General features: G+C 52.2%; 3 protein-coding genes and 3 pseudogenes across 3 annotated transcripts; 4 read left to right on the plus strand and 2 right to left on the minus strand.

Annotated features, from left to right (window-relative positions):
- Positions 1-937: 937 nt before the first annotated feature.
- On the plus strand, positions 938-3,223 carry SAPIO_CDS2190 (annotated as a pseudogene; the record flags this gene model as incomplete).
- Positions 3,224-3,829: 606 nt separating this feature from the next.
- On the minus strand, positions 3,830-4,861 carry SAPIO_CDS2191 (annotated as a pseudogene; the record flags this gene model as incomplete).
- Positions 4,862-5,907: 1,046 nt separating this feature from the next.
- SAPIO_CDS2192 (uncharacterized protein) lies at positions 5,908-6,315 on the plus strand (the record flags this gene model as incomplete). Its single annotated transcript, XM_016785289.1, has 2 exons — positions 5,908-5,910; positions 6,046-6,315. 2 exons carry the CDS (start codon positions 5,908-5,910, stop codon positions 6,313-6,315), a joined length of 273 nt encoding a protein of 90 aa, XP_016645167.1.
- Positions 6,316-6,794: 479 nt separating this feature from the next.
- Positions 6,795-7,209, minus strand: SAPIO_CDS2193 (uncharacterized protein; the record flags this gene model as incomplete). The annotated part of the gene is made up of 2 exons (XM_016785290.1): positions 6,795-7,019; positions 7,165-7,209. 2 exons carry the CDS (start codon positions 7,207-7,209, stop codon positions 6,795-6,797), a joined length of 270 nt encoding a protein of 89 aa, XP_016645168.1.
- Positions 7,210-7,629: 420 nt separating this feature from the next.
- Positions 7,630-8,493, plus strand: SAPIO_CDS2194 (uncharacterized protein; the record flags this gene model as incomplete). Its single annotated transcript, XM_016785291.1, has 3 exons — positions 7,630-7,716; positions 7,773-8,170; positions 8,259-8,493. 3 exons carry the CDS (start codon positions 7,630-7,632, stop codon positions 8,491-8,493), a joined length of 720 nt encoding a protein of 239 aa, XP_016645169.1.
- A 1,247-nt stretch (positions 8,494-9,740) lies between these two features.
- SAPIO_CDS2195 lies at positions 9,741-10,931 on the plus strand (annotated as a pseudogene; the record flags this gene model as incomplete).
- Positions 10,932-11,636: the final 705 nt, after the last annotated feature.

Below are 11,636 nucleotides of genomic sequence, written 5' to 3' on the forward strand. Positions count from 1 at the left end.
TAGCAAACCTTGGTTCTGTCCCTATCTCCCGGTTCACCTGCGCGCTCCCTAATTCCAATGTCCTCTCTCTCTGTCACGCTTTAACCAAGTTCTTCTCTCTTTTTCGCCTCTCGACCCAAACGATTTACGACACACGGACATCACTCGATCAGCCGAACCTCGATCACATTATCCTCTGGGAGCCTGAGACTCGAACTGGCGCCGTGCGGCCTTGATCTGTCCCACCATCCGCACGGTTTTGTGTTACAACGTCCCCCCTTTCCAAGTTCCAATCTTGACCCTTTTTTTCTCGGCGCCGAGACTTCGATCTTCCCCAGCATATCGCGCACCCGAGCTTTACCAAACCACCGGTTTTCTCCAGAATAGCTATCCGAAGCGAGACTCCTACGTTGCCTCTTTTGCGATCCCACGGGGCCTTTGTCGTGATCTGGCCTGTCTGCGAGGGACTACGATGATATTGGCGTCCTAACCGAGCGCCTTGCTCCGCCCCTCTTCGTTGCTTAACTTGTGTAGCCACTCCTTTTTTCGACCAAGACCGACTGACCGAATCGATCTAAACTCACGAATTCGACGCCGACCTCTGACGCTGACGCAATTGAAATCATCTACGATAGAATCGACTCGTTTCTCTTCCTAGAACAGCCGTCGAATTACGTGGGAGGAGGTCTCATCCGTCGGGTTGGGTTCCGGACGGAGAGACACGAGCTTTTGAATCAATCACCCCTCCTCCCCCTGAGCGCCATACACCGCCGTCTGCACTTCGCGCTTTCGGCTCCTCCCTTTCAATGGCGGTTTTCTGACAATTGCTGAAAGCTGTTGCCTCGCAAAGCCGCCTCGGCCTGGCCGCGTCATCGTGGCCCCTCTTCGCAGTTCCGTAACACTGAGAGAGAGAAAAGAAATAGGGGGCAAAACGTAAACCCCCTGGCCGGCGCTTATGATGGAGACGAGACACCTGTTCCCTCGTTGGGACGGGGCGATTCCTCCCGACCTTTGCTCTGCAACCCTCCTCGCCAACGGCGGCGCTCTTCTCCTGGAGAACGGTCGTCGTCTCCTCACACTCTCCCACGATGCCGTCTACCTTGCGAATTGCCCCGGCGGAGTGCTCGCTGCGCGAGAGGCCACCGGAACCCCCTTATTAACGGATGAGAACTCTGTGACATTCGATGGGGGGTTATCGGAGGGCAGTCCCGGGTTTGCCGACCTACGCGATCCCTTTTACGCTTCTTTGTTTCCCGTGTTTTACGCTCTTGCCGCAACGACCGTTATCGCCTACATGCTCGTCATTATGCTTTTCATAACGCCCCGGACTTTCGTCAACGGCGGAATCGTTTACCTCGGACGCCACAACCGCTTCACGAACAGCTCGCCAAGCGCAGTTACTGTTGGCGGCAGGCCATGGCTGCAAAAGGTAGCTGCGTTGACCGTGGCCATATCCCTTACCGTGGCCAGCGGTGCCACGTTCCACGAAGTAGAGAAGCAATATCAGTGGGGTATCCACGATGCCCACCACCTGCAGGTCGTCGTCATGGACAGCACTGCACTCAAAGTTATCCGACTCATCTCCGACACCTTTCTCTGGCTGGCGCAAGCCCAGACCCTCATCCGTCTCTTCCAGCGCCAGCGCGAGAAGATCATCATCAAATGGGCCGCCTTCGCCCTCATCACCCTCGACGTCATCTTCAGCGCTCTCAACAGCTTTCAAAACACCGACCCTTCCAACCAGGGTAGCAGGCGGCCCCAGACCTTCGTCGACGCCATCCCCGCCCTTAGTTACCTTTTCCAGCTCTCCCTGGGCCTGCTCTACGCGGCCTGGGTCATTTACTACTCGATCCTCAAGAAACGCTACGCCTTTTACCACCCGCTCATGAAGAACATGCCGCTCGTCGCCGGCATATCTTTATTCTCTATTCTTGTTCCCGTCGTCTTCTTCATCCTTGACATCTCAAAACCCGAACTCACTGGCTGGGGTGACTACGTGAGGTGGGTCGGCGCTGCCGCGGCTAGCGTCGTCGTGTGGGAGTGGGTTGAGCGCATAGAAGCGCTGGAGAGAGAGGAGAAGAAGGATGGGATATTAGGCCGTCAAGTCTTTGACGGCGACGATATGGTGGAAGCGACGCCCTCATCAGATACAGCATGGTCCCGCAGATTAAGGAAACAGGGCGATTCCGACGGGGGAAACGACGATGGGGACGGAAGAGGGTCTGGTCCTTTATTATCGACTCGGGGAAGTATAATAGCGTCCCTCGCGAGCCGGTATCGACATCATGCCGGTTCAGGGGCGGCGCATTCTCTTGAGGATGGACGAGGAGGAGGAGAGAGAAATCCACGAACGAGGGGTGGAGACAGAGACGATGGAGAAGCCCTTAGGCCGCCTCCTTGGCCGTCACGTCCTCCGCCAACAGCGACGCCCATTAGCCGCACCGACACCACCAGCGCAGCGAGCACCGCGTACACGGTAAGATACCACGCCCACTCGTCCGACGGGACAGGACGGACGCCAGACCCGCCAAACAACGGCCGCGCGGCACTTTCTAGCAGTAACGGCTCGGACATGAACCACGTGGTCGGCAGCAACACCGAGGGATCTGGTGGAACATCCTCCGGTGGAGCGGCGGTGGGAGGAGCACAGTCCATGCAGCAACAGCAACAACATTATCCACGCCCATCCACCGAGGCCGACTCAGCCGATGGCGGTCCTGCCGAGAGGGAAGACCGATGGCCAAGGCTCACGCAAATCGTCCCCCGACCCATCTTGGGTAGAGCGCCGCCACCACAGCCCGACCGCAACGATGCCGAGGCCGGTCCCGGCTCCGTACGTCACCGACGCGACGACGTCAGCAGATGGGACTGGCGCTCCAAGCTCGAAGATTTCGCCGCGACGCAGGCCGAGAAATTCCGCGACAAGATCCGCCCGCCCACGGATACCCAGAACATGCGCGTCACCGTCATCCCCGCGCCGCCTCGGAGGGGCGCCGCGCTGGAGCAGCTCCTCGAAGAGGAGGAGCGAAGCAGCAGCGATGACGTCGGTCGCGCACACACGAGGAGTCCGAGCGGCGGTGGTCTGTCGGATCAGGCGGCGACGAATCGGGATCCGAATTTCGTGGCGCCGCCGATGTGGCCGGGTGTTCATCCGAGGCTGGAGTATGCAGAGTCTTCGCGGACGGGGTCTACTGATTCTTCTTCGCCGTCGAGGGCCGGGTCTAGGCCTTCGCATGGGAGATAGCCTGCGGTGACTACTTCTCTCCGTTTTACCGACTCCTCTTCTTTTTCCTTCATTTATCCGTTTATTTCTTCTTATTATTATTTTTTTATTATTATTTTTGGGCTGGGACACTCTTCTGGGAATAGGTTTAGAAAATCCTGGGACTAATGAGCCTGGCGTTTCAGGGCGGCAACCATGGGAAAAAGGGTTGCTATTGTTGCATTTATACTTGAGGGGGACCTAGTCTTTACAAAAGCTTCAATGTTATGTTGCGCGGTTGGAGGATTGATATACATGAAGAACATGTTCTGGCAGGAAACGCCTGGCCTTTCAAGTTCCGGGGGATACAATACTTGAAAACGGTATTATTGAAACGATAATTAGTACATATTTTCTTGAGGAGAGGGAAGGTTTCGAGCAATGAAAACGATACTTGTATTTATATGATTTTTATATACCCATTTGGGAGAGGGGACTGAATTGAAATCAACAGGCACATCCTGCAAGCAGTCCTTTTCGTGATTCCTGTGATGAACAGGTCCCTTCCTGGAAGCTTCGGAGTCGTCGTTCATTGATAGCCTCGACATTCAGTCGCATGCCCAAGTCCTCCGAGTTCGATAGTCCACTCTAACCAAACAAACCATCTTCTTCTTCATCATCTCCGCCAGACCATTCCATGTACCTATCGGAATTCTCGAACCGGAGCTCAAAGCCCTCTCTAGAAAGTCTCTTCTTCATCACCAATCCAACCGCTCCCTCCTCGTCCTTGTTCAGCTTGGCTTTAGCCCAATCGCGGTCCGACTCGTTCCAGCCTCGCAATCTAGCCAGGCCAAAGTCAATCATGAACACCCTGTAACAGCCGCTACTGTTGCGCTGGATGATAAAGTTGTCAGGTCGAACATCTCTGTTAAGGACGTTGTGGTCGCCGACCACCTGGACGATGGCGACTGCTTGATCGACGATGTCTTGCCATTCAGATTTGGGCGCGTGATCTTGCACCTTCGATAGGGAGAAACCGTCGATATACTGAAGTAAGATCCCCTTGACGTAGAACAGTTCTGTAGTGTCGATGTGGCTGATGCCGGTGTTCGGGAGTGAGAGGTCGAGTTGGACGCGTGCTAAGAGGCGGGGAACCAGCTTCCCTTGGATGTCATGAAGGGTATCGTACACAGTAGTTTCAGCGTCGAAGAGCTTGTGAACTTGGTCAGTCAGAAATGTTTCGTTTTGGCCATCGTCCCAGGTCTCCTCAGTGTCGTCTTCAAAATTGGGGATGGTATGGAGATTGTGAAGAAATTGGCGTGCTGCGCCTGTCCGGACGGCGTTGATATACTCATTTTCCGCGTCCTTCGTCCACGGGTCGATTCCATGATCGCGCCGAAGTTGCTCTGAGAAGCGCCTGTCGTAAAGCTTTAGAAACACCGGATTGTTGGGATAACTTTCGCCCAGAAGGTCTACGATCATGCAGCAAGAAAGCGTGCGGGGTTTCAGGAGCTGCCGGATTTGTGCACGGACTGTTGAGGCCGAGAGCGTTTCGCTGGGATCGGGAATAACGCTCAAGGTCAAAACTTGACCAACTTGATAATCTTCAACCGGAGAGCAGGAAGCCATCTCTCTTAACAAAATAACGTAGAACTCTTGTGGTTGCAGAGACGAAGGCATGCGACCGAAATCGAGAGTGTGGGTGCCTGGGGACAGAGCGAGCGTAGATGCGGAGGACAGTGGCCGAGGCACTGTGGACGGGCCAGATTTAGCTGGCACGAAGTGGACCTTCCACGGGAGCTGTTTATTAATAGACGGCAGCGGCTAAACGGACCCCAGTAATTCGCGGAACTTGTGCTAGGCAACGGGCCACGACCAGATGGGCGCCAAATGACACAAGTCATGGCGTCGAGAAGGTCATCACATCAATCGCCCTGTTAAATTGCCCAGTTTAAATGGTAAGGTTGCATACCCCTGCTTCCGATGATACGAAACCTACCCGGCTCTCGATCAATTGGACTATTAGAATTAGATCGTTCTTTTACGGTGACCCTACTCTTTTTCCTGAAACCCAACACAAAGCGCTTAGCCGAGCAGGCTCTACGTCTGTCCCATCGTCAACCAATAGACCGTGAACCAACAGACCATGAGCTAACGCCAACGGTCCAATCTATTCTGAGAGTCGGGCCGTAAAAGAAGTATGGGCGATCCCACCATGAGCCATAGACTCTAAAATTAGTACCAACAGTCCAATCGATTTGAAGAGTCGGGTGATCGTCTGCATGGGATGAGACGCGGGGCATGGCAAGTTGGCTATGCTGGTTGTCTTAGGTTTCGTGAAGGAAACAGGGGCAACCTTACTGTTAGCCAACGATGCCAACAGTCCAATCAATTCCAAGTCTCGGGTGATCATGGGTATAGACCTGCAACTGTGGAAAGGCGGCTAAGCGCTCTGTGTTGGGGTTTGTGAAGGAAGAACGGAATCACCATAAACTAACAATACCAACAGCCCCACAGCGAACAGCATGCTTGTGCCCGTGCAGGATTCTCAAGAGCATCTGCTGATGATAAAATGCGGTCTTGTTTCCTCCAAGTTTGCTGATTTCACAGAAGACCAGATAACCTTATTCCGATAACAAAACTATACATCAGCGAATTCAGCGTCCCATAGCTTCACTTTCCGTTGTCCACTTCATTTCCATATCATCACATTCAGTCTTGCCACCATGGTTAGTCTCCACCTTCCCCAGTCTATGCTGTGTGGATGGCTTCTCCCGAACAGTTATTATACCATTGTCTCGCGTTCGGCACTGCCTATCAATCGAAGTCGAGGGTTACGAACCGGAGCTAATTCATTTGAGTAGGGTAAGAAGCAGACCGTTTCCGACTATGTCAACAACCTCGACGCCAACAGTATGACGGGAAACTGGGTGCCCGTTGGGCAGTGGCGGGATGTACACGGCGACTGCAAGTCTAGTACGCGTGGAAAATGGACGATGAAAACCATGCAGACGTCCTCGGGAGAATACAAGGTCAAGATTCTAGAGAGAGGGAGTGAGATTTGGGGGAAGACATACGCTGCCGAGCCGTCGTTTTCTGACCTCGTTTCTGATGCCCAGAGTGCTCTTGGCTAGTGAACTGCAGAGATGGTTAGGGTTGGGCTAGGGCTGGTGGCTCGCAGATGGAGCTGTCCTCACGGTCTCTCCATATGCTGGCCTCTAGTCTTGCAGGGTCGGGATAGAAAGTCAAAGTGCGGACCAGCTCTAACAGTCGCTATTTCCGAATCATGTCTACTTTGTTTTTCTTATTCCTAGTATCGAGCGGTTAGTCGTATTTCATTACGGATCTATTCCGAACACGTTCGCTTCCATCCTAGGTTCGATCATGTCGTGACCCTTTAATCACAGCCCGGATAGCTTGTCCTCTGGTTTGGCGACATGCGCCCCTAACATGGCGTTCGTCCTCAGTAGAAAACTGGGGCCTTTCTCTCCTGCTAGCTCTCAATAATTGGATGCGAATCCAACCCCTTCCTAGCATTCTGGACACCGCCTCCAGCTAATGCTTCTTGTACTTGCAGTAACATTTTCCGCAGGAAGCATAAGCCTCCCCCAAGTTAGAAGAAAATATTATTCCGGAAGGGCCGGATATTTTCATAGGTGTCGGGCGCCGAAGGGTCGTTGAAGTTTCCAGGTCGTTGCGCCTCAGCAGTGAGCAGAAGTTTTCGAACGTCAAATCCCATGCATGTCGAGCATAGCTTGCTGGAGCCGGTATGCATGCTGAAAGCGGGTTTCAGGACATCCCGGGACGCGAAGTAGTTGCAAATACGCTGTTTGGGGGACTAAAAGCCAGTGGCGTGCAAAAAGTCTCAGACAACTCTCACTGGCCCTTCAGGAATGCAGGGATATTCACACAAGCCCTATTTGGCTAGCTTTGCAGGGGTCAGCGCCAGAGTAGGGACAACTTCTTGGCATTTTGCCACTTACAGTAGCAAAGGCGACGATGTGCCTGACTCTTATTGACCTGACCATGGCAATAGTGCAACACAATAGCAACGCAATGCATAAAGCTGGGTGGTTTTAGTGCAATATTCCTGGTAGAGTGGTGCTATCTCCAACAGGCTCTCGAGTAATGGCAGCTTGCTAACCTCCTGCCTCTTTGATAAATGTAATAGCACCTGATGTCTTCTACGTCCCCGCTTCATGTCCTCATTCCCTTCACAGACGGCTATTGACGGACATAGGGAAGAACGTTATTCCGCGAGTACCCAGCGCCAGCTTTAGGCGTGTTGTCGAAATCGCCCACTGATATTAGACGATGACGAAGGCGGGGTCACTGCGTGCCAAAATCCAGGGCAATCAATCGGTCTCTCCATTTCCGCCTCGGCGCATCGCCTTAATACTCGCTATTCGCATATAAGAAAAAGAAGCCTGGTGGCTAACGGCCAATCGATGCCTCCTTCCGGAACCGACTCAGAAGGCTTGGGGACTAGTGCCGCACCGAAGCGAAATGTAGAGGTCCTTGTCACTGGTTTCGGCGTGGGTTTTCGTCGGGAATGTGAGCTGTTGACATTTTCTAATACGAGATGGAATAGGCCTTTGGCTCGATAAAAGTCAACCCGTCGTACGAAATTGTGTCGCGTCTGCCTGACCAAATATCATACGACGACAGTAATGGCCCTAGTATTACTGTCCGGGCTTATCCCGAAGCCATCAAGGTTACATATCGCAATGTGTTTCGTCTCATACCCGAAATATACACTGCCCAATTCCCAGAAGTCAAATTCTTTGTCCATGTCGGCGTCAACAACTCGACAAGGCGCTTCCAGTTAGAGCGTCGGGGGAGGAAAGGGCCCTACTCAGAAGCCGATGTGGAGGGGGAGAAATTCGATGATGAATGGGAGAATGACGATAACGAATGGGGCAGAGTGCCAGACGAGATAAAAACCGAGATAGATGTGGACGCTATTGTGGAGAAGCTAAGCCGAGATGGGTACGTGAAGTATCATTTCGCTAATTCTAACCAGTTCACGATTCACGAAACCCCCCAAGCATTACTGACGAAGTCGCGTCCATTTTAGCCAGTGGGAAGTAGAATCATCGAACGATGCCGGTCTCTTTCTCTGCGAGTTCATTTATTTCAACTCCATGCTTATCGCACGACGTCTGAGAACTAGTCAGGGACGGCAGATTAGAGGCGTCTTTCTACATGTCCCGCCTTTCCTTGAGGAAAAGGAGCTGGAGAAGGGCCGCGACATTCTCGTTGAGATTATCAAGGAAATTGTCAAACAAGAAGAGAATCAAGAAGAGTCGTAATATGGGCTGGACCTCTGACCAGCCGATCTCGTCTCGTTAGGCCCGCGAGGTCCGGCCTGTCTACGTGGCGCGGTGACGATGAACAGAAGTCGGCCGATTCATAATAAGCCACCAAGTGTTTAAGCTATATATGGAGATAATAGGTGTCCCCTCAGGAAGCAGGCCGGAAAGCAGCTCTAGAAGAGCGGAGAGAAGGACAATATTGAAGTGGGCGTTACAGCTTGTGGGGATAGATTTTCAGTGCTTTAATTATTCCCCCGGCGGCAATTCTATCAATACCTCGTCTTTTCCGACATATCTCGCCTTGAGTCTTCGACTCCTCCCCTGGTGCCTCTTTTCGTAAGGTTCTACTGGTCAGTCCTGCTTCTTTCTTCTGGGTTCGACTTTTGCCTTGTGTGCGACCATAGGTCGCTTTGATATCAGAGAGAGTCCAAGTGTAGTACGCGGCGAGCGCTGGATTCTGTTGCCTAGCCCCGTAGCATTATTATATCAATGGACCTGTGGAACCCTTTTGTCAGTTAGAAATCAGAGGAGTTGTACTCTCTAGGACGAACATACATGAATACAAAGATTGGTCATTAAGAGATTGAGGGATATCTCTCGACCAGCCAATCAGTGGGGCTATGGATGGCACATGTCGGGGAAAATATGACGGCGACAGACCCCTTCGTCGCCAACCCTGTGCTGCTGCGTTGCGCCTTGGAGGATATTACGGAATCATGCAGATAAAGGTTAACACAACGGAGCCCTTCAATTGTTTCTTCACCTCTGACCACTCCTTCGAAATTTGCCAGCCCTTCGTTTGCCTTCCTCCATTTGATCAAGGTCGCTGAGCTTGATAGAGCCTGATACCATCAACCTGTGTGATAACTAAGAGGATCATCGAAAGCTGTGCGGTTCTACAAGAGACAAGCATCTCATTCAATTAACCCTCGAAGCGCAGGACCCATTCTCCAGATCTCCCTGAATAGAGGCGAAGAGTGAAGGTATTAATATCATTAAGGTGTGCGAATCCAAGAATTTTCCAAAGCTTCCTTGGGACTTCTTGTTCCACTGTCAACCGGATATTCGGATTGTTCTGACTAATCGTGATGATGAGGGGGCAAGGGGCAACAGGTTTCAGGAGGAGGAGATATTCAGAAAGTCGTACCCAGCATCGAACATACCTTCTATTTTCCGGGTATCTCTTATCTAAAGTTCTGAAAGTTGAGCCCTCGTATTCATCCATCAAGTGGAGCCGTCACACAATGCCACCAAACCAGGGCCTAGTGCATCTCCAGGAGTATGATGTCGAAGACTCTAACGTTGAGCTTATCGGCTCCGATATTGACCACAAGGTCAAGTACAATTCCGCATTGACGGAGCCTGCCTGGAATGACGGCAAGATCGGAAACACCACCGGCCTTTTCATCTGGCGCATCGAATCCTTTGAGGTTGTCCCTTGGCCTGCCGAGAAGTACGGAAAGTTCCACACTGGCGACAGCTACATTATTCTCAATTCTATCAGGGTTTCTCAGAATTCCGAATCGGAGGAAAAGTTTTTCCACGATATCTTCTTCTGGCTCGGCAGCGAAACAACGCAGGACGAAGCTGGAACAGCGGCGTATAAGACCGTCGAGCTGGACGAATTTCTACATGGAGCCGCAACCCAACATCGTGAGGTAGAGAGAGAGCCCTCGGGGGAATTTTTACAGCTGTTTCCTAGACTTACCATCCTACGTGGCGGTGTACGGTCCGGATTCAGGCACGTCGAGGAAGAGGAAGAGAAGGAAGTTATCATTACGTTGCTGCGTGTATTCAAGGCATCGTCAGGTGGCATTGATTCGACCGTGGTTCATGAGGTTGAGCCGAAGTGGCAGAGCTTGGACGATGGGGACGTTTTCATTCTGGACCACGGAGACAAGATCTGGGTGTGGCAGGGTCGAAAGTGTAGCCCCATGGAGAAGGCCAAGGCGGCCCAGGTCGTCCACGATATGACGCTAGCGAAACATGTCCCGGTTGAGGTACTTGCGCAGGAAGAGCCTCGATCGCGGTGCGTGGTGGACCTCCTGGACGGTAAAGATGTTTCCGCGACTTCGTTTAGCGCCCCTCGCCCAGTTTCGGCCTCTGGAAACCAGGAGCCAGAGTTGGATGTGGACAGGAAACTCTTCCGAATTAGCGACTCCTCGGGAACACTCACCTTCGAACTTGTTAATGAAGGTTCGTCAATCAATCGATCTGATCTTGATGGTTCGGACGTCTTCCTGCTGGACACGGGGCGGTCGATCTGGGTCTGGCAAGGCCTCAGCGCCAGCCGAACAGAAAGGGTAATGTGGATGGATGTGACCCAGGCATACGTTCGCAACGTCAGAGCTGCGGCTATTTCTGCGCAGCCGATTGCCAAGGTTGCCGAAGGGAACGAGTCTCCTGCATTCTGGAAAGCCATTTCTGCGGCCTAATCACGGCTGAGATTGTGGACTGGGAATTTGGCCGGCGTGCAAGATGATGGATGGAATTTCACACTCGCCGAATACACATTTCCCTGACAAGATGGAAAGTTTGGAGATAGGAGCGGAATACTGTTACTCGATGAAAGGGACCTGCGGAGGTACTGAATCTACTTGTCCAGAGAAAGAAAATAAACTGAACAAAAAGTTTGCGGCGATACCGCAAATGACTAAGTGAACAACAATAATAAAACGCAGCAACTGAGATGATTTATGGGAGGCGATAGTGTAAGATAGCAATTGGGCCTGTCCAGCATCCGGATTGCGGATTTGAAGCGACAAAGCCCGTCTGTCTGCCACCTTTGGTTTCGCAAATCGTTCAATGCGAAAAGCTAGCTATTCATTGCATGTTCCCTTCATCCGCGGGAGGTTTCGAGGACCCACAGGAAAAGACGCTCGTTGGCCTGAAAAGGGCTGAAGACTGTGCGCTGCGTTGAGAAGGCGGATAGGACAGATTTTTCGGGGAAGCGAAGGGGTGGGTCAACGAGAATCGAGGCGCCGACGAGGAAGAAGACGTGAAGCTAGTCATGGATCAAATCGCGAACCTTCATATTAAGTTGTCTTGCAGGTCTCCCTGGTAGTCATCAGGTGATGATACAGACCTTCAAGTGAGCAAGTGCGGGTGGAACCATCCTTATGTCACAGAACGAAAAGGCG

This window comes from Scedosporium apiospermum (genome assembly GCF_000732125.1).
Source record: "Scedosporium apiospermum strain IHEM 14462 chromosome Unknown SEQ_SAPIO_0085, whole genome shotgun sequence".
Taxonomy (NCBI): Eukaryota; Fungi; Ascomycota; class Sordariomycetes; order Microascales; family Microascaceae; genus Scedosporium; species Scedosporium apiospermum.